The sequence below is a fragment of the Cantharellus anzutake genome, assembly GCF_015039405.1.
Source record: "Cantharellus anzutake strain C23 chromosome Unknown EI90scaffold_27, whole genome shotgun sequence".
NCBI lineage: Eukaryota > Fungi > Basidiomycota > Agaricomycetes > Cantharellales > Hydnaceae > Cantharellus > Cantharellus anzutake.
Window position 1 is genome coordinate 175,923 of NW_024066977.1, and position 19,252 is coordinate 195,174.

Below are 19,252 nucleotides of genomic sequence, written 5' to 3' on the forward strand. Positions count from 1 at the left end.
CAGACTTGCGCATCCATTCTAGATTGGCTGTGGTGCGCATCGCGGCTTTCTGTCTTATCAATCGCGCTAACTTCTCTTCGCCAAAAGCATGGGGTAGCCTACTGCCATCTGCCATAACCAATCTATTGGTGGCATCGAGCTTCAACACACCCGCCGCTAAGAATGCTCTCGTCTCGGGGCAATCCTTAACTCCGTGCCCCTCGTCTTCACACATGTAACACTTTAACGTTCCGCCCGTGGACAGCTGAGGTCCGACTCTAGGTCTATCGTGCACTCTAGCAAGTTGAATCGTCAGCTTGCTAATCCTATCCGCCAGATCGTCCATGTTGGACTTGAAACCCGCGTCCGGCTCAACTCTGGGAGCTACTGCTGGCGCCTCTGGTCTCTTATCCACAGGCTTCGACGTCTCTGCCGTCGCTGGCAACTTCTTCTGGACCTTCTTCACTGGTACCTTCTTCACTACCTTAACCTCTTGGCGCTTCCGAACCGTGCGCCTCGTACTCTCGTCATCCGTCGACTCCGAGTCTGAACTCTCGTCACTACTACCTGAACTCGACTCCGAATCACTGTCCGATCCGTCATCATCACTATCCGAATCAACATCTGAATCGTCGTCGCGATACAAGTCATGCTTCAACAAATGCTTCGCCGTCGCAACAACTTGGCTCATCGATGGAGGCTTCGTAAGGTCCGTCCACCTACTCTGCGACTTCAACTCGCGCTTGATTAACTTTCTAAAACTCTTTGGCTTTATACCTCTGAAGAAACAGTCGTCGCGCTCCACCGTGTGGAGAACTCCTCTCTCCTCAAGTGAAGAGGCCATTACCTGAAACTTCCGCCGATAATCGTCGAACTGGGACCGGCGTCTAATCTTGCGATCTTTCTTGACGAACTTTCTAAGGTCTCGCGTCCGATATACTCGATCTTCGTGCTCTGCAGGGTAGAAGTTCAGTAACTCCGACTTAAGCTGACTCCAATGCTTAGTCTTAAACGAGGTGAGTGTCCTGATAAACTTCGCCTCCCGCTCCGTGCAGTATGAAACAACGTATTCACACTTCTGCACATTCGATAGCCGCGCACTCCGTGCCTGCAACTCGAACTCGTACAAGAACTTCTTCACCTTCTTTCCTCTAAATCTCGGCGCTTCTCTACTCCGTGGCCCTGGCATGCGCGTAACTGTTGTGTGAACAGTTGCGGCCGCGACTCCAGCCACATGCTGATGAATCCCATCCAACTCCGGTGCTTCGCCACCATCATTCTCCAGGACTCCCTCTCCGTCACCGTACTCGTACTCCTCTTCTACCTCTTCGTACTCGTGCTGAGGACCGTGCTCCTCAGCTTGGAAACCAAATGGCTCAACGACGTGTGCCATGTAGATACCCAATGTACCCTTTCCTAGACTCGCGCAATGAAAATCCTCGAACTTCCGTAAAACTCCTTTGTGTGAACTGATAAACTCCAAGTCCAGCGTCCGTAAGATCCAACTGAGACTTGATAAACTCCAACGATGCGTGAAAACTTGATGAAACGTCCGTAAAATGAGAGTGACCCCCTGTAAGGACCACCAGAAATGAAAGAGGGCTCGCGGCTCTCTATGCCGACTAAGCTCGTGGGGCCAAACTCTCCAAAACCTCTACTCTCTCTCTAAACTTTGCTCAACTCTCGATCCTTAACTCCGCGGTGGATTCTCCAGGATTTCCGCAAGGTCCGGGCTCAGCGTCCACTACTCACTCGTTGTGAGCTAGACAACTGCCCTTATTCCTACTGTTGGAATTCCACACACTCACACCCTCTCTAGCGCGTCCTAGCACCTTAGAGAATTTGGGGGAGGGGAGAACTTCTATTCCAAAATCCGGTATGTACAGGATTATAAGAAATAATTATTTTTAGAAATAATAGATGGGGAATATTGGTACCATATGGCACCTGGATACCTTATTAGGCGAAATAATAGAAAAGGGTAACAGTATCAATAAAAGAATATCAATCAATAACTGAAATGATGGTGAAATATGAAAATAAGAGAAAATAAGCGATATCTCAATGGATTTACGGAATTAAGAGCCTAAATTGGAAATGTAGCCGGAGATAACTCTCACGCAGCCAATGAGCATTTTTACCAATTTATTAGACGCCGTGGGAACGAGTGAGGCTGGAATTCTGGGTTGCCGCTTGAGATTCCCACGCCCGCACATACTCGTGACCTGCCATGCCTAACTTCTCCAACACGGAACTCCGTCAAATCTCCACCGATTGGGACGTTCTTGGTATCGTCAGAATCGTACGAATTAGGACTATTTTTGGATACCAAATTCGTATCGAGTCGTCGCGTGAATGAAAGTCGTTTTATAGTCGTAGAAGCGGGTATCCGAGCCGGCTCTGCGCGTGGGCGATTATCCCGCCTACAACGCTTCGCTGACTTTTTGTAATTGGAGTACATCTGAACAATCGCTGTCGGCCAACAATGTAAAGCACCAGTGAAAATACACTCACGTTAAAGCGTAAAGAAGATCAATACACAGGTGTAGCAATATTGAAGTTACTAAGCAAGCGAGTGTACAACGCTAAGCAATGGACACACGATTGCAAAGTGAGAGGCCAAAGGAACTAAGCAATCAGGCCTCGATGTCGGACAACAAGGCGCTTGGTCACAGAGTTCGAACAAAGGATTCAAATCCGACGTGGCCGAGGGGACTAAACGATCAAGCCTTGACGTCAGGCAACAAGGCGTTCGACAGCAGAGCCCAAACGACAACACAAAAACAAAACTAATCAACGCCAAAATGAAAAGGTTTCGATCGCAGAGTACAGATGGAAAAGCAAGGGATCTGAATGGAAGAACTTGCATGAGAACTTGCGTCTGGACTGAGAGGTTTCACTTACGAGGGCTCGGGGGCTGTAGCAAGCGAGTGGACATTGAACTATTCCAGGTCACGCCCTCTCAGTTGCTTCCGAAAGGGTCGGCTCCGACGCGGGATCATTGACATTATGATAAGATCCCAGGAATAGTGGTGTGACAAACGCAGAGAACAGGACAGTATAAGTGAAGAAGGGTGAGCTAGCATAGCGTGCAAACCAAGGTAATATACAGAAAGGAAATTCTGAATGAACGGAATTTCCCATATAGTCGGAATAAAGGGACATGTGATAGATTCTGGGCAAGTTACTCGCTCAGCTGCTTTGTAGCGGAGTTGGCCGAATTTATTCGTTTATTCGCTCAGCCGTGCGAACGTGGCTGTTGCAAAACCCGGATTGATATGTAATATTTTAGACTAGAACACCTAGCGTTGCATGACCACTCAGTTCTAGACGCGTAAACTACATAAATCCATTACTCAATAGTTACCTAGTGTTGAATGAACGCTAGTTACAGTTACATAATATGAAATTACTACATTACTGTAAACGGACCTCAGTTCTAGATACATTGATAAGATTCCAGGAATAGTGGTGTGATAAATGCAGAGAACAGGACAGTAAAAGGAGGCCCAATATTCTTCAGGATCGACGGGTTGATAAGATTCCAGGAATAGAGATGGGAAGCTCCGTAGATGGGCTAAATGCAGAGAACCGGACAGTATAAGGAGGCTCAATATTCTTTGAGGCCGACGGATTGATAAGATTCCAGGAATAGAGGTGTGATAAATGCAGAGAACAAAGGAGGCCGAATATTCTTCGGAACGACGGAATGATAAGATTCCAGGAATAGAGATGTGCTGAACCTGACAGTATAATGTGGCCCAACATTCTTTGAGGCCGACGGATTACATAATAAGATTCCAGGATAGAGGTGTGATAAATGCAGAGAACAGGACAAGGCCGAATATTCTTCGGAATCGACGGAATGATAAGATTCCAGGAATAGAGATGTGCTAAATGCAGAGAACCGGACAGTATAAGGAGGCCCAATATTCTTTGAGGCCGACAAGATTCCAGGAATAGAGGTGTGAGAACAGGACAGTGAAAGGAGGCCCAATATTCTTCGGGATCGACGGATTGATAAGATTCCAGGAACAGAGGTTTACTAAATGCAGGGGACCAGACAGTATGAGGCTTAATATCTCTTTGAGACCAACGGATTGATAGGATTCCAGGCATAGAGGTGTTATAAATACAGAGAATAAGACAAAATGGGGCTAGCGATATCGTCGCTCAGTCCCATAGTATGTGAACTAGAAATATATTGAAGTAATCACGTCGCTGGTGTACAAGAATGAGATACAACTTGACGGACACAAGAGTAAAGGGAAAAGCTTATATTCACCTCAGTCCCGTAGTACGTGAACTGAGGAAAAGTCGTAAGGTCCAAAAATTGTGGTTTATATAATCAGCGCTGTGAATGCGCACTATCTTTGGCAGCAACCGAGCCAAATCAGGCAAGAAAAATAAATCGAAGGCGCCGCAAGACTCGACATAAACAAAGTGAGTTGGCCTCAGCGTGTGCTTGAATTTGAATTGTAGTATAAGGAGGTCCAATATTCTTTGAGGCCGACGGATTGATAAGATTCCAGGAATAGCGGTGTGATAAATGCAGAGAACAAGACAGTATAAGGAGGCCCAATATTCTTTGATACCGAATCCAGTAAGTATAAACATTCGCAGCTTGATAGCCGTCACTTCGCGGAGTCGGGACCCATCGTCGCTGCGAGGTGCACTCCGAACTATTCTCACGGGCTCCGGAAACGTGACTCGCCCATTGTCAGCCAATATTGTCGGCAATCCCAGAAGGTCACGCTGCTATAGTGAAGCGGACTTGGCCGAATTCATTTGTCTAATCATTTCGCTCCACAATCGTACAATCGTTCGCTCCCCAGCTCAAACAATGTCTCAAAAACAGTACCCTTCCATGAACTGTGCGGCCACTGAGCGTGGTTTGGCTTCCTCTACATCCAAGGGCACTGGGCATGTGGCGGGCGACAACACTGGGCAACCGTCTCTCGTTTCTGACGCAGCCGACAAGGTCGCTGCGGAGAAACGACCTACGGGCGAACCCATCACCTCTTCTGGTCCCTCGACCGCTAAGGTTAGCACGATTTTCCTTCGTCAAAAGCTAGTTCTCATTGTTCCTTGTTTACAGCCAATACCTCGTAACTTGCGTTTTACCAAAAAAAAGCCAACGCCATCCAACGCCGGTACTTCGTCAGGTTCAGCTATCCAGCCCAGCCCCTCCCATCCGCCAGCGGTTGTCCCGGACGCCCCTGGTCATGGGTTCGGTGGTGGAGAGCCGCGATTCTCATTGCCAGAACGACCTGGGTGGGTCATCGTCGAATTTGAAGGCAGCACTCCAGTGCCTTTGACGCCTTCAGAACGGTATCCAGTTCTCGATCCTTTCAATTACGACCGTGTTTCTGGTCATCTACGGCGCACTACTGTACGTTGGCTGCGGGATCAGTGGCCCATGACCGAATCTCGACTCAAACGTCTTGAGGATGTCATCAAAGAGGATAATGAACTTTTCGGTGTGTTGGATCCATCTCCTCATGTCGTGTCACTCAATCTAATTGTGGGCACTTTTAAATCATTCGTTAGCGTCTGTCGACGTATACTGTGTTATACATTGGCGACTAGTCGCATCAAACAGTATGAAGGCAAAAGCCTATCATTTTCAGGGGTATCCAGAAGGTTTTTCGGCTGCGGATCCATACGATCGGCAAGGCACTCTCCCCTCTACGACGGTCATTCATGGGATACCCCAGGATTGATCCAAGTGACATTGTGGAGAACCCCACCATTTATCGTTTAAGCCGTCCTCACTATCCCTACCTCACCCGCTATGCCAATGACCCCCCCTCGATTACCACAGTATAATACAAGATGATTTCCGTAACGCTAGGCCGTGGATAATGAGTCAACACCTTCGCGAGAGGCTTGTCAATTGGTTCGAGGTCGTCTACGAGTTATACTTGGCCTGGAACCACCTTGCGTGTTGTATTCATATTGTCCCCTTCAGGCCTTCCTGGTCTTCCCCGTCCCATCAATTTGCGTCCCTTTATCCCTTCTATCCCCAACAAACAGGCCATAACCCTGATCCTCTCGTTCTTGCAGACTTCTGCTGTGGCGTGTATGAGATGAGAGCCTGGTGCACGTATGCTATGTTCACCATGGTTGACGTAATCCATCAATCCATCCGCCGGCCACTGTTGCATCATCCAGTTGATGAAAACATGATGGGCGCTACTTTCTTCGATGACCTTGATTTGTCCGATAGTAATATATCGACTCTTCATCGTCACGGTGTCCCTATTTTTCAGGTACGGGTATGGGACGGTCCACGAACAACAGAAAGACCTCAGATAACCGCACACGTCGCGACAAGCCGCCCAGTCAGGGTGGAGCAACGTGTTCGAGTAAATCTCTTCTTTGAGGAAAGCGCGTCGAGCATCCTTCGGGCTTTCCCCTGGATAGTCCATCCACTGACAGAGGCGAATATGAAGCAAAGTCTTGTGTGGATTGTTGCGGACGAGCTGGGCCTGTCTAAACCCCCTCGGCCGATTGCCCTCCCCCAATGTACGTCCACTGTGCTCCAAAAGCACTTTGGCAGAGGTGTTAATATCGAGGCTGTTGCCAAGTCGGAGGCGGTCCACCAACCAAGAGGTTTCCACGCTCAGCCTGATCCTCGTCCCTCTGCTCCTCCGCATTTCCCTCCTCCACCTCTGCCCCCCTTGATCGTAGGCCACACAGCCTCACGACTACAATCCCAGCATCCCCTTGATCGTCGTCACCAGTCCACCCACGTTCTCCCCCCTGTTGCACCCCCCGTTGCAGCGCCTTCCACTTCAAGTGCGCCTCCAATTCCCGACAGCTCAGGCAGCTCGGATAGTGGATGTGAATTGGATATAAGCACAACCATGGTGATGCAGCGGAAGTATCCCCAACAGCAGGGTGAAAGCAGGCGGGCCTATTCGAGGCGAATTTATAAGGAACTTCAGCGGGTGAAGGAAACACTCGATCATCCAGAGGGGCGATTATTGATAGCTGGCGCATACCTTGGGAGCGAGATCTGTTTGAAGCGGATATCGGAGGAACAAGCCAAGCCAGCACTGGGTAACAAGGCTGGCAGAGGGGTGCGGACATCCACTCTACGTCTGTATCTTGACAAGTTGTGGCCCAATTCACAGCGACGAGCGATGATGTCCGAAACCGAGCTCCAACAGCGTCGGAAGGATAGTTTAACTATTCTTCGAGACTCAGGAACATCCTTTGAGGATCTGCCCCCAGGCGTTCTGTCTGAGCTTGCTGTCTCACGACCGGCTGTGATGGACGTTGATCCACCTAGTACGATGAGGCCTGTGGGACCACTAGCGTCAACGTCTGTGGGCCTTGTTGAGCCTCAGTTGTCAAGCGAGGTCCAGGCAGGCGGTACTGTTGAGAGGCCTCGGACGCCACCATCTCACCTCATGAAGCGTTCTTGGTCTACAGTTCAATCGCCTACATCGCCCCCTCCACGGAGGCCTGCCCCGTGTCGCTCGGTGTCACCTGCTCGTGGATCTTCATCTCATCCCGTGCATCAGGTGTCTCGACAACACCATTCCCATTCGCGTTTGCATTCCCATTCTTGTTCCCTCTCCCCCCTTCGCATCCCCTCTTCCCGTCATCGTTCCCGTTCCCGTTCCCGTTCATGTTCCCGTCGTAGTTCTCGTTCCCATTCCTGTTCCCATTCCCGTTCCCGTCACCGTTCTCATTCTCGTTCCCGTCGTCGTTCTCATTCTCGTTCCCGTCGTCGTTCTCATTCTCGTTCCCATCGTCGTCGTTCCCGTCGTCGTTCTCGTTCCCGTTCCCGTTCCCGTTCCCATTCTCACCCCGCCCCCCGCTCTCGTTCCCATTCCCGCCCCCAGCTTTCCGATGGCTCTCAGTCTCGTGCCCACCCACTTTCTAGCCCCCGACTCCACAGCACTCCAGTGCAGCATCTACAAGAACAGCAAGTCGTTGGTGGCTCGCTTACTTCGACCCCGTTTGTGCGGATTCCCGCACACAAGTGGTTCAAGGTTGAAGTATCCACTCAATGTTGGGATGCAACACTGCCGCATCACCTCGTGCCAGCAAACCTCGCTGCCCAGTATCGGTCGCGTGGTGTTTGGGGTGTTAAAGCGAACATGCTCAGATCTTCCTTGAGGAAGGATCTCAAGGGCAATAATGTCGCTCATGCATGGAGACATACGTTCTTGCTGAAGGAATTGAATTTCGTGGATTCCTTCAAGCAGTTTATTTTCACCACGGGCCATTTTTTCGATGATCACACCACCAGCATGCTTCTCTCGAATTTGAAGGGGATTGCGGCTTTCGCCTCCGCTGACGACCTAGTGTACATCTCATGTGTCTATGAGCATGCTATCAACGAATACGAGCAAGCTCTACTTCGTCAATTGGCCCTCCTCCTCTTCATCATGACATCATCCCTGACGTTGTCCTGGACTATTGGAGCTACCCACCAATCCCTGCGAGTCCTCACCAGGTCCTCCAGAAGCGAACGCTTCAATGTTACACATTCTCAACGTCGTGGCTTTCAGAGCGCATTGCCTCGTTGCCAAGTGAACAGCGGACGATTCAGCTCAGGCGTTTCGAGATGATCTGTTGCGCTATCTTGCTGTACTACAGCGCTGGCATTGATCGCAATGCATATGGTGGTATCAACTTCGTGGCGGAAATTTGGCCGGTTCAAGGTGGTGAAATGAATGTTTTCATTCGCCGAATTGCTGCATGGGCAAGGGAGAAACATGCAGAAGTTACTATCAGCAGTCGTGGATCAGAGAAAGAGGAGCTTCGATTCAAAAAGGGAATGTGGACTTTGCAGATAGACGCTGATCGCTCTGTTGGCGAGTTCCTGAGGCCTCTGAGCAAGTAATCTCATTTCTCCCTGAATTTACATGCATTATACTTTGTGTAAACATGTTTCCTTCCATTCTTTATACCACATGCTGCTTCATATTCTCGCTATGCGGGAATTCGAGAATGAGGCTGACTCATTCTTGAACGAGGGGTGTCTGTCGCTCAAGAATTTGATGGGCACAGGTAGTGCAATGGAAACATATCCGCCAGGTCTTTCCTTAGTTCAGTTGCGATGCTCCTCTTGACCAAGAGTTTAGGATGCATGTCGGCCACCAAGTAAACGTGTTTGTGTATGTGTATTTGGTCCGGTGCCGAGAACGTCACGTTATCGCCGCCGTAGTTCAAGTACTTGTTCTACCGCTTCATCACACAGAGTTACAGGGATCCTCACCCACGTCTTTGGCGCATCGTCACGGAGTGGTCGGGCTTTCTTGTTCAACCCCCTCCCCTGTTTTCGCTTGCACACCTTTATTGACATTTGGTGCATGCTTACGACGCACCAACGTCGTAAAATTGTTTCATTTGTCCCTTGCATCGTTGGCTTGAAGAGTTTGACAATAACCTTTCGCTGAAAATAACAAGCCTGTCATCTCATTTCGTTTCCAGACGGTGAGTGTTTTACTTTTGACATTCAAATTTCGCATAGCATAACTGATATGCAGCCAGTCATCCGCTCACTGCCCATGTCGTCAGATTCTAATACCCAGCGCTGTCTCCGCCCCAGACCCAATCCAAAGTTAACAACCTCAACTGCACCTGACAGTACGGATGATTTTTTCCTCATACGGCGAAATGCTGCCTTGCCGCCACCCACCTCCAGTGCGGAGCCATCTGCTGTGCCTGTGGCCCCCCTGAGACCTAAACGTGCTGCTGCACACAACTCGAAGAAGAAGGTTTCGCCCCGACGATCCAACATCCCTTCCCCTTCCACTCCCTCTTCTAAAATTGTGCTGAAAATCCCTCGTCGTCCACGCACCCACGCTGAGCTGAACGCGGCACCAGCTTCCCTTTCCTTGACCACTGCTGGTGAATCCAGTTTCTGTGAGCCACCATCGAATCCTGAAGCTGGTGAGCAGGTCAGTGGCAACCATGATGCCGCAGGTGACTCCACTTGCCTTGACCCGCAACCCAAGAGCACCGAGGCCGAGCCGGACGCGGCACCAGCTCCTACTGCCCTTGACGAGCGTAATCTCCATAAATCACAGCCAAACCCTGAATCCAGTGAGCAGGTCAGCAGCGAGCCCGACACTACGGGTGGACCCAGTTGCCGTGGTCCGCTACTCAACAATTTCGAGGCCAGCGATCAGGCGACTCACCCTGTTGTCAGCACTGGCAGCCTCCCTAGCAGCCCAATTGCCGATAATACTCCCCTTGTTGGCCAAACTGTTAATGGCGAGGCTGGCGGGTTTGATGATGATTCCAGAGAACTGAATTTGATTGGGGACCCCTCCGGGGTGAACGTGAATTACCCAGAGCTTGAGGATGTTGCGGCAGCCAAGATGGATCTGATCAATTCCTTTGATGATCCTGAGGCAGATGTGTCTCCCCTAGTGGCTGGACGTTACTCAAAGGTGGAAATTAAGGAGCTAGACGCTATTTATCAATCCTTCCTGATTTCCGTCAATGACTGGGCTGAGAGTCGACATCGCACCATCACCTCCGCACTCAATCATATCAGCCTTGCTTTTGCTACCCGTGAACGCCGTGCTTCGGGGAACCCATGGAACGCATACCTCGAACTCAACCCCAATCCGGATTCCAGCATGCGTTATGACCAGTACATTCAGAACATTGCTCGGCCCAACTATAACAAGCTTACTCAGGATCATGGTGGAAAGGGCAGCCAGGGCTGGCAGGCTAAGGCGCAAGAATTGATCCAACTTCAGGACGCAAAGAAGCGGGATAGCATTTCAATGATCCGAGATGATGCCAAGGACCAGGGGGGATGATAAAGCGGATTGTCAAGAGCTGGAAGCAGGATTCTGTTGCAGCACGTTTCGCTGGCATTCACATGGCCATGATGATTCTTCCATCCCATAAGGCTGCTTCCGACATGGGCACCTTCGAGTCCAATTCACCACATCTGCACCAATTTATCACTAGTAAGCTCGGCAAGGAGACTACATTTATCCCCGAGCTACACAGTATAATTTCGGGTGTTGATGCACCGGCTACAGAAGCCGTGGGACGGGACAAATTAAGGTCCAAATGTCGGGAATATTTGTGCCAGATCGCGGAGCAAGCCAGCATGCCCTTCAAAAAGAACTTCCAGTGGAACCAGTTCATTGCTCGTTTGATCCGGCAGGGGAAACAGCTTGTGAATTGGCGTGACAACCTCCCACTAGCACATGTTTTTTCGGGGGAATACTTGCAGAAAAAGACGGACACCTGGGAGATGCTGTGGACTTCCTGCACTGGAGCCGATAATCAACCTAAGCTTTTCATACAGTCAAGGCCTTCTGGAAGCGATGTTATTGTTGTTGCTGTTAATGAGGAGGCCATATTGTCATCCGGTGATGCGGGTGTGTTTTTGCAAAAGCCGAAGCGCACTCGAAAAGCCGCAACTCTTGTAGAGGATTGTGAGGATGGAAAGAAGGTGGCCAAGCGTCGTAGGGTGGGGTCTGAATGTGACCGCTTTGCTGGGTCTGCAAACGGTGAATCTTTTGCTCCCCAGGAAGATCGCCGAGTCTCTTCTACTAGTGTCTCGACTCTAGTGGCAGAAGAACCATTGCCTAGCAATGCTGGACTTGTGGGGTTCCCTCCCATCTCCATCCACAATCCCGATATCTTTGCATCTCTCCCTGGCCCCTCGAACAGCCAGCCTGCCGGTACTTTTCATGGCATGCCATATGGACTGGTTTCAACCCCAGCAATTCCGCCTTTCAGCTACCCATTCATCCCTCACCAACACCATTTCCCACCTATGATGGGTATGGAGGTGCCAGGTATGTCTCCCAGTGTCCCGACAGCTGATCCACGACAATCGCAGACTTTCTTCAACTTTAATCATACGAACACATAAGCTTCTTATAATCATTCCATTTGTACAATATTTTTGCAAGCTTTCCCCTCGTGCTAACGTTTATCTCATTATCTTAATGTCATCGCTTCATTTGTATATACGATTGCACTCATACTCCATATCATGCTAATGGTTGTCTTGATACCATTTGTACATACTCTCACAAGTCTTCATCGCAATGCTACTCTGTTTGCGCAATCTCATTTCCGTTCAATATCGCAGTACCACTCCGCACGGACTGTAAGTAGGGGCAGCGGCCGCTGAAGTTAATTCGCACGCTTGTATATACAAGTGGATATACAACAGTATATACAGGCCGGGTTTGGCCTATTAGGGGCCAATGAAAGTTATACAAATAATCCACCTAACGAGGCTTCGCCCACTGGGTGTCCAAGGTGCGAAAATCAGAAATGAAATCGTTATTACCGATGCCAACTCACCGCGATGGACAGGCATGCTTTGGCTGTTATGGAAGCTGCGGAGTCATGGGACTGGCCTCCCACCTATCGCATTCGAGCCTCAGGAGACCGAGGTAGCGAGTTCAAGGCTATCATGCCAAGACTCTTGTCTGGTTTTGTCGCCGAGTCACAAGCATTAGGGGGAACCTTAGTTGATCGATTCTGGGTCGTGGTTGGGAAATGTCATCCCCGGCTTGAGGAAAATAGTGCGTCGAGATTCCCTCCTGCATGGACATTCTTTACTGATATCCCTCTTCAGTTAAGATCCTTCGGCATGCAGAATTTTCCTCCCCTCTTCATTCTGAGACGGTATTATTCGAAGGGGTCGATCGAGAAACAATCAACTTCTCTCCAATATTTCAGATGGGCGCAGAACTTTTTACCCATCTTTGCGTTGCTTGTAGGTCCTGATGCCAATCTCCTGAGAAACTGCTGGAGTCAGTATCAGTTATGAGTCCCGGTAGTCGTAAATCTGGGAGCGGCACACCCTTCCCAGTTAACGATCTAATTGAAAAAGATACGGACGAGCTCCTACAGATGGCTGCCTCAGAAGGGCGAGGGACTGGGAAGCAAGCTGCTCTGGAAGCTCTGGTATGTCGTGAAAGCGAACGACACGCCGACCTAAATGCCCAATATTTCGATTCAGATATTCAAACGTGACGGCCAATCGTGTCCATTAACTAACTTGCCCTTCAACACTAAGTATAGTGTGAAGGCACATTTGGTCCATATAATTCCTAACTCGGTCCATAACAAGGTTAGCGCTACGATTCTAAGGTGGCATTCATTGATCTTCGTTCTACTGTACAGCCTGATACTATCAAGTGTATTGCTATGCTCGCTGGGACAGCTGTCCGTGACCTTGTTCTTGAACAGTTGGATGACCTAGGCAACCTTATACATGTCGAATCAAATGCGCATGCTGCATATGATGACATTTACTGGGGAATTGAGGCCCGTAACGAGAACGGAAAGGTGCGAATTTTCAAGCTCGACATGCTCTGCCATCACTCATCCATCCTAAGATTAAATACATCTATAGGAGAGTTCCCTATGAGACTGAGGAGGGGCCCGGAATCATTCGCCTCCGCGATGGGGATCAGATTGTCTTCGGAGGAGGCCCTGAGGCAGCACGACTTGGACCAGGCCCCAATCCGTTACTCTGTAACCTCCGGCTTGCTGTGGCTCGGGTCTTGAGGATGAGTGGCGCTGCGGACATTATTGCACAGATGATAGATGATGGAGATGACACAGATTTTCCTCACGTTTACATTGCATCGCCAGCGTTTTGTGACATTCTTACTGCTCAACTCCAACTTGCAGGGGGTGTTCTTCTGTAGGCAATTGTGGAGGCTACAATGTGATGAGTCGGTACAAGCAGAGGATATCATCAGAATGTGGCTTACAAACGAAAAGATAAATCGGCGTGCTGCAACCGCCACCGTGAGGGTCGATCTTGTTCTCGGGAATATTGACGCTGCAGAGCGCTGGACTGGCAAAGGCCTCGTTGTTTTCGTAGAAGTCGGTATCAGCTCCAGTTTTCCCGAGAACCTGAATGTATGTTGGGTGATGACCTTTCCTGACTGGGCAGAACACGAACCTTGGGAATAGCGGTAGCAGCGACAAATTTCCGACGATGGGAAAACCAATTGCTTGGCAATCGACCTCCTTGCGAGGACAGCAGCAGCACCATCGGACGCATTACCTGCATGCGTGGCCATCTTCCTCGAATGAAGGCAGTTTGAGCTTGGCCAGGCTCTCAGCTGTGATGCCCTCCCTGATACCATCGTTTTTCAATCAACTGGCGTTGACGGGAATAATTTCGGCCTTGAGAGCAGTGACGGCTTTTTGCAAGCTGGAAGGGAGCCGCAGCGAAAGCATCTTGGTCTTTGAGAGAGATGCCGACGTCGGAGGCGACGTTTTCGGAGGTGATACCCATAGGTTGGCAATCTTCAGCAGCTAGGTTCGTGAGAACCTCCGAGGAGGTTTCAGAGGCGACGACACGAGGACCGTCACTGCCTTAGCCTATCCAATCCACCCAAAGTAAAAGCAGTTACGGTTAGCTCGAATTAGATGTACGCATCAATGCTAATATCAGGTAAATGTCATTGGCAATATGGTTGACGGCGCTCAGACTATATAATATTACGAAGTCATAGAAGCTGGAGTCCTGCCTAACTCGGACTGGAAGAGCACTTGTCGGTTGATGGAAGCCTTTTCGGGGATACCGGTAAGGACCATGGCCTCTCATTCGCAAAGTCAGGAGTTGCTGAGAACGTTCATTCAGCCCTTAAATCGATCTGACATAAGTATGTATTTTTGGCGGCGCTTCTACGGTTGGCCAGCAGGGCCAGGTCCAACTTTCGCATTGTGGCCACCAGGTCACGTGACCGGGGACTTTTTTGAGCTCACTGCTACGCGTGTTTACATTTTAACGGCTTCGGTACTGCCAAAAACACACTAGGCACCACATCAGACTCGTACCCAGTCATTTTCACTCCATGGACGCGCGCGCGACACTGCAATGTGGTAAGTAGCTTTTGTATTCAATGTAAAGTCACGGTCTGCTTTCAATACAAAGAGTCACATGCTACTCCGAAAATTTGCGGATGACACTTCAACTGGTACACATTGTGTCCGAAAAAATACAAATCTGTATCAATACATTATAACTCAATGCAACACAATACAACGGCCAAAACGGATCGGTGGCAATGCAAGTCTTGCGTTGATTACTTGATGTTGCAACAGCCACCCTGCGTTGCAACGGGACCATTGAGTTTAAATGCATTGCAACGTGACCACAGGGCAATAGCCCAAAAGAAATGCAGATATTCTTCAGGGGTTCGAACAGACAACCCTACATACTAGGGGATATGAATACATACTACACATACCTATTATATTGAAGCACCAATACAGTCTATAGTAATACAGCACAACCCTACCACTCGGCCAGCGAGCCCAGGCATATAAGGTAGACCGTCCGGTTTTATATGAATTTCTATAATTCATACAATGATCAATACCCAACAAAGTATTGTTATATTGCTCCCGACTCATAATCTGTACACCTTGCTGGCTGCTGTCCAGTGGGGTGTCAAGACTGTTTCCCATGGTTTAGCCGTTGAATAGCTTCCAGAATGTATATAATTTGAGACTGAATTGACCAATAGATTATTGAGAAAAATGCGAAATTGGCTGTCCAACTCATTGTCTGTGCACAATGCTGGCCACTGTCCAGAGGGGTGTCAGGACTGTTTCCCACGGTTTCCACGCACTTTACACCAATGGATAGCCCACCTGAATAGCTTCCAAAATATATAATTTGAGACTAAATTGACCAGTAAATTATCGAGAAAAACGCAAAATACTTTTTCAGACGCGAGTCTTTGGGATAACTCAATGTCTGTGCTCATGCTGACCACTGTCTAAAGGGGTGTCAGGACTGTTTCCCACGGTGTCAACACACTTTACATCGATGAATAGCCCATTTGAATAGCTTCCAAAATATATAATTTGGGACTGAATCAACCCGTAAATTATTGAGAAAAGTACATTCTGGACTGCAAGTGAGCCGCTGAAGTGGGTTGCCATATTTGGAACATCGCATTTACAGCAGACCTTCCCCTCAGAACTAACGGAATAATCGTTGGATAATCTAAATATACAATGAGTAACAAGATGTAGAATAAAGAGCAAGTAATTGACCTCAGTCTCGCGCGAGAACTGAGGGAAAAAGAAATTAACTCAGATGATTGAATATAGTATGTGGCTAAGTCCGAAATAGCCAAAATAAGAAAGGGAAGCGTGACTTTTAAGGGAACAAGTCACATGGCCTAACCGAGTAAACCTTCGGAAGAGGTCGCACTAGTGCCTAAAGGCACTATTTGCACTACCCTCCAACAAGAACTCTTGTCTGAGTCTGACTGAGCTCACACTACATAGTCTTTCTTTTCTAAACATAACTCTAATGCCGACATTATTAACTCAGCTGTAGTTGACACTATACAAATTACCCTAATGCTTAAGGTCCATGCATATATATATACAAAGGGATGAATCGAGGGAAATCTACCTAAGGTGACTCCTGTGTGGACTTGCACGCTTAGTAAAATCCTCAGATATCTCCGGTGACTCGCATGTCCAACAGATATTGCAAACCCGGACTAAAAATATTTATGTAGCACATTGGTTGTTTATTGGCATGCAAGTATAAGTGCCATTTATGCCATGTGAAGTCCCATTGTAACAGTGTGCCCAAGCATTGAGATGTGTTGCAATGCATTGCAACGCATCGCAACGAATATCACGTGACGTTGCGGATTTGTAACTTTTCCGACATGGCAATGGCAGTACACTTAAGCACTTGCCAAATTTGACGCGATCCTCAATTCTGGGACACATGAGGTCCCCATGCAAACCGTGTCTGCGCAAATTTTCGGAGCAGCATGTGACTCTTTGTATTGACAGCATAACATGACTTTACATTGAATACAAAAGCTACTTACCACATTGCAGTGTCACGCGCGCGTCCATGGAGTAAAAATGACTGGGTATGAGTCTGACGTGGTGCCTAGTGTGTTTTTGGGAGTACCGAAGCCGTTAATGTACGTAAACACGCGTAGCAGTGAACTCAAAAAGTCCCGAGTCACATGACCTGTGGCCACAATCAACCTGGCCCTGCTGGGCAACCGTACGCTTCTGAATCAAGCGCTGTCTATCACGTGCTCAAAACTCAGCGAAAAAATCAGAAATGAAATTGTTCTTACCGATGCCGACTCACCGTGATGGACAGGCATGCTTTGGCTGTTATGGAAGTGGCGGAGTCATGGGACTGGCCTCCCACCTATCGCATTCGAGCCTCAGGAGACCGCGATTTCAAGGCTGTCACGCCAAGACTCATGTCTGGTTTCATCGCCGAGTCACAAGCATTAGGCGGAACCTTAGTTGATCAATTCTGGATCGTGGTTGGGAAATGTCATCCCCGGCTTGAGGAAAATAGTGCGTCGGAATCCCCTCCTGCATGGAGATTTTCTATTGATATTCCTTCTCAGTTAAGATCCTTCGGCACACCGAGTTTTCTTCCCCCCTTCATTCTGAGACGCTGTTATTCAAAGGGGTCAATCGAGAAGCAGTCAATTTCTCTCCAATATTTCAGATGGGCGCAGAACTTTTCGCCCATCTTTGCGTTGCTTGTAGGTCCTGATGCCAATCTCTTGAGAAATTGATGAGGGAGTCAGTATCAGTTATGAATCTCAGGAGTCGTAAATCTGGGAGCGGCACACCCTTCTCGGTTAACGATTTCATCGCAAAGGATACCGACGAACTCCTGCAGATGGCTGCCTCAGAAGGGCTCGGGACTAGGAAGCGAGCTGCTCTGGGAGCTCTGGTATGTCGTGAAGCGAATGACACATCTGCTGAAATGCTCCACATTTTGATCCAGATATTCAAACGTGATGGCCAATCATGTCCATTAACTGGCTTGCCTTTCGCTTTCGACCCTGAGGATGGCGTCAAGCCACATTTGGCGCATATAATTCCTTACTTGGTCCATAACAAGGTTAGCGTTATAACTCTAAGGTGGCATTGATTAATCTCCGTTCTGTTGCACAGCCTGAGACTATCAAGTGTATTGCCATGCTCGCTGGGACAGCCATCTGTGACCTTGTTCTGGAACAGTTGAATGGCCCAGGCAACCTTATGCTTATCCAATCAGATGCACATGCTGCATATGGTGACATTCGCTGGGGAATTGAGGCTCGCAACGAGAACGGGATGGTGCGATTTTCAAGCTCGACGTGCTTTGCCATCATTCATCAATCCCAAGTTTAAATACATCTATAGGAGAGTCCCCTATAAGACTGCGAAGGGCCCCGGAATCATTCGCCTCCGCGATGGGGATCAAATTGTCTTCGGAGGAGGCCCTGAGGCAGCACGACTTGGACCAGGCCCCAATCCGTTACTCTGTAATGTCCAGCTTGCTGTGGCTCGGACCGTGAGGATGAGTGGCGCTGCGGACATTATTGCACAGATGATAGATGATGGAGATGACTCAGACTTCCCTCATGTTTACATTGCATCGCCAGCATTTTGTGACATTCTTACTGCTCAACTCCAACTTGCAGGGGGTGTTCTTCTGTAGGCAATTGGTAAAATTGTGGAGGCTACAATAACACATCAATCCAAATTACCAACAAAGCAGTCCTTCATATTGCCCCATTCGTCAGTCAATTTAAATAAGAAGAATCGTAATCCATAAACGAGAAGAACTACAACCGCCACCACGAGGGTTAATCTGGTTCTCGGGAGAACTGACGTTGCAGAGCGCTTGACCGGCAAAGGCCTCGTTGATTTCGTGGAAGTCGTTACTACTTAGCTTGTGTGAGACCAATTTTCTCGAGAACCTGAATGTATGTTGGGTAATGACTTTCCCGTTCGTGGGCAGAGCACGAACCTCGGGAATAGCGGCAGCAGTGACCACCTCCCAACGATGGGGAAACTCTACCGCTTGGCAACCGACCTCCGTGCAGGGAGCACAGCGACAGCACCATCGGACGCATTACTCGCGTGCGTAGAGCCATCTTTCTTGAATGAAGGAAGGGCTTGAGCTTGGCCAAGCGATTAGCTGTGACGCCTTCCCCGATGCTATCGTCGCAATCAACGACAACCTTGGCATTGACAAAAAGATTTTCGGCCTTGAGAACAGCAGCGGCTTTTTGACAGCGAGTGGTTCTTGGTTCAGCTGTAATGCGAAGCGCCGCCGGAGCGAAATATGTCTAATCAATTTGAGGTCCAAAATGGGGGCTGCCGTTCACATAATGGGTGATGTTCTTATGTAGGTTTGCCACCATGTACCACCATGAGACAGCAGTCCGTCAAATGCCAACACGCCACACACCACGTGCTCAAATTCTGAACAGGAATATTGATGAAATCGTTCTTA

At 48.9% G+C, this 19,252-nt stretch overlaps 6 protein-coding genes across 6 annotated transcripts; all 6 read left to right on the forward strand.

The window, feature by feature from the left end:
• Nucleotides 1–4,822: 4,822 nt before the first annotated feature.
• Nucleotides 4,823–5,702, forward strand: EI90DRAFT_3124367 (uncharacterized protein; the record flags this gene model as incomplete). Its single annotated transcript, XM_039063706.1, has 3 exons — nt 4,823–5,023; nt 5,078–5,459; nt 5,530–5,702. 3 exons carry the CDS (start codon nt 4,823–4,825, stop codon nt 5,700–5,702), a joined length of 756 nt encoding a protein of 251 aa, XP_038915422.1.
• Nucleotides 5,703–5,843: 141 nt separating this feature from the next.
• Nucleotides 5,844–8,567, forward strand: EI90DRAFT_3124368 (uncharacterized protein; the record flags this gene model as incomplete). Its single annotated transcript, XM_039063707.1, has 1 exon — nt 5,844–8,567. The coding sequence occupies one exon, from the start codon at nt 5,844–5,846 to the stop codon at nt 8,565–8,567; it is 2,724 nt and encodes a 907-aa protein (XP_038915423.1).
• Nucleotides 8,568–9,509: 942 nt separating this feature from the next.
• On the forward strand, nt 9,510–10,775 carry EI90DRAFT_3016785 (uncharacterized protein; the record flags this gene model as incomplete). Its single annotated transcript, XM_039057033.1, has 2 exons — nt 9,510–9,894; nt 9,928–10,775. The coding sequence occupies 2 exons, from the start codon at nt 9,510–9,512 to the stop codon at nt 10,773–10,775; spliced, it is 1,233 nt and encodes a 410-aa protein (XP_038915424.1).
• Nucleotides 10,776–10,837: 62 nt separating this feature from the next.
• On the forward strand, nt 10,838–11,848 carry EI90DRAFT_3124370 (uncharacterized protein; the record flags this gene model as incomplete). The annotated part of the gene is made up of 1 exon (XM_039063708.1): nt 10,838–11,848. One exon carries the CDS (start codon nt 10,838–10,840, stop codon nt 11,846–11,848), a length of 1,011 nt encoding a protein of 336 aa, XP_038915425.1.
• Nucleotides 11,849–12,292: 444 nt separating this feature from the next.
• Nucleotides 12,293–13,646, forward strand: EI90DRAFT_2922141 (uncharacterized protein; the record flags this gene model as incomplete). Its single annotated transcript, XM_039054790.1, has 5 exons — nt 12,293–12,512; nt 12,566–12,706; nt 12,755–12,897; nt 13,117–13,281; nt 13,332–13,646. 5 exons carry the CDS (start codon nt 12,293–12,295, stop codon nt 13,644–13,646), a joined length of 984 nt encoding a protein of 327 aa, XP_038915426.1.
• A 3,450-nt stretch (nt 13,647–17,096) lies between these two features.
• EI90DRAFT_3124372 (uncharacterized protein) lies at nt 17,097–18,451 on the forward strand (the record flags this gene model as incomplete). The annotated part of the gene is made up of 6 exons (XM_039063709.1): nt 17,097–17,310; nt 17,364–17,504; nt 17,550–17,698; nt 17,753–17,869; nt 17,923–18,087; nt 18,137–18,451. The coding sequence occupies 6 exons, from the start codon at nt 17,097–17,099 to the stop codon at nt 18,449–18,451; spliced, it is 1,101 nt and encodes a 366-aa protein (XP_038915427.1).
• Nucleotides 18,452–19,252: the final 801 nt, after the last annotated feature.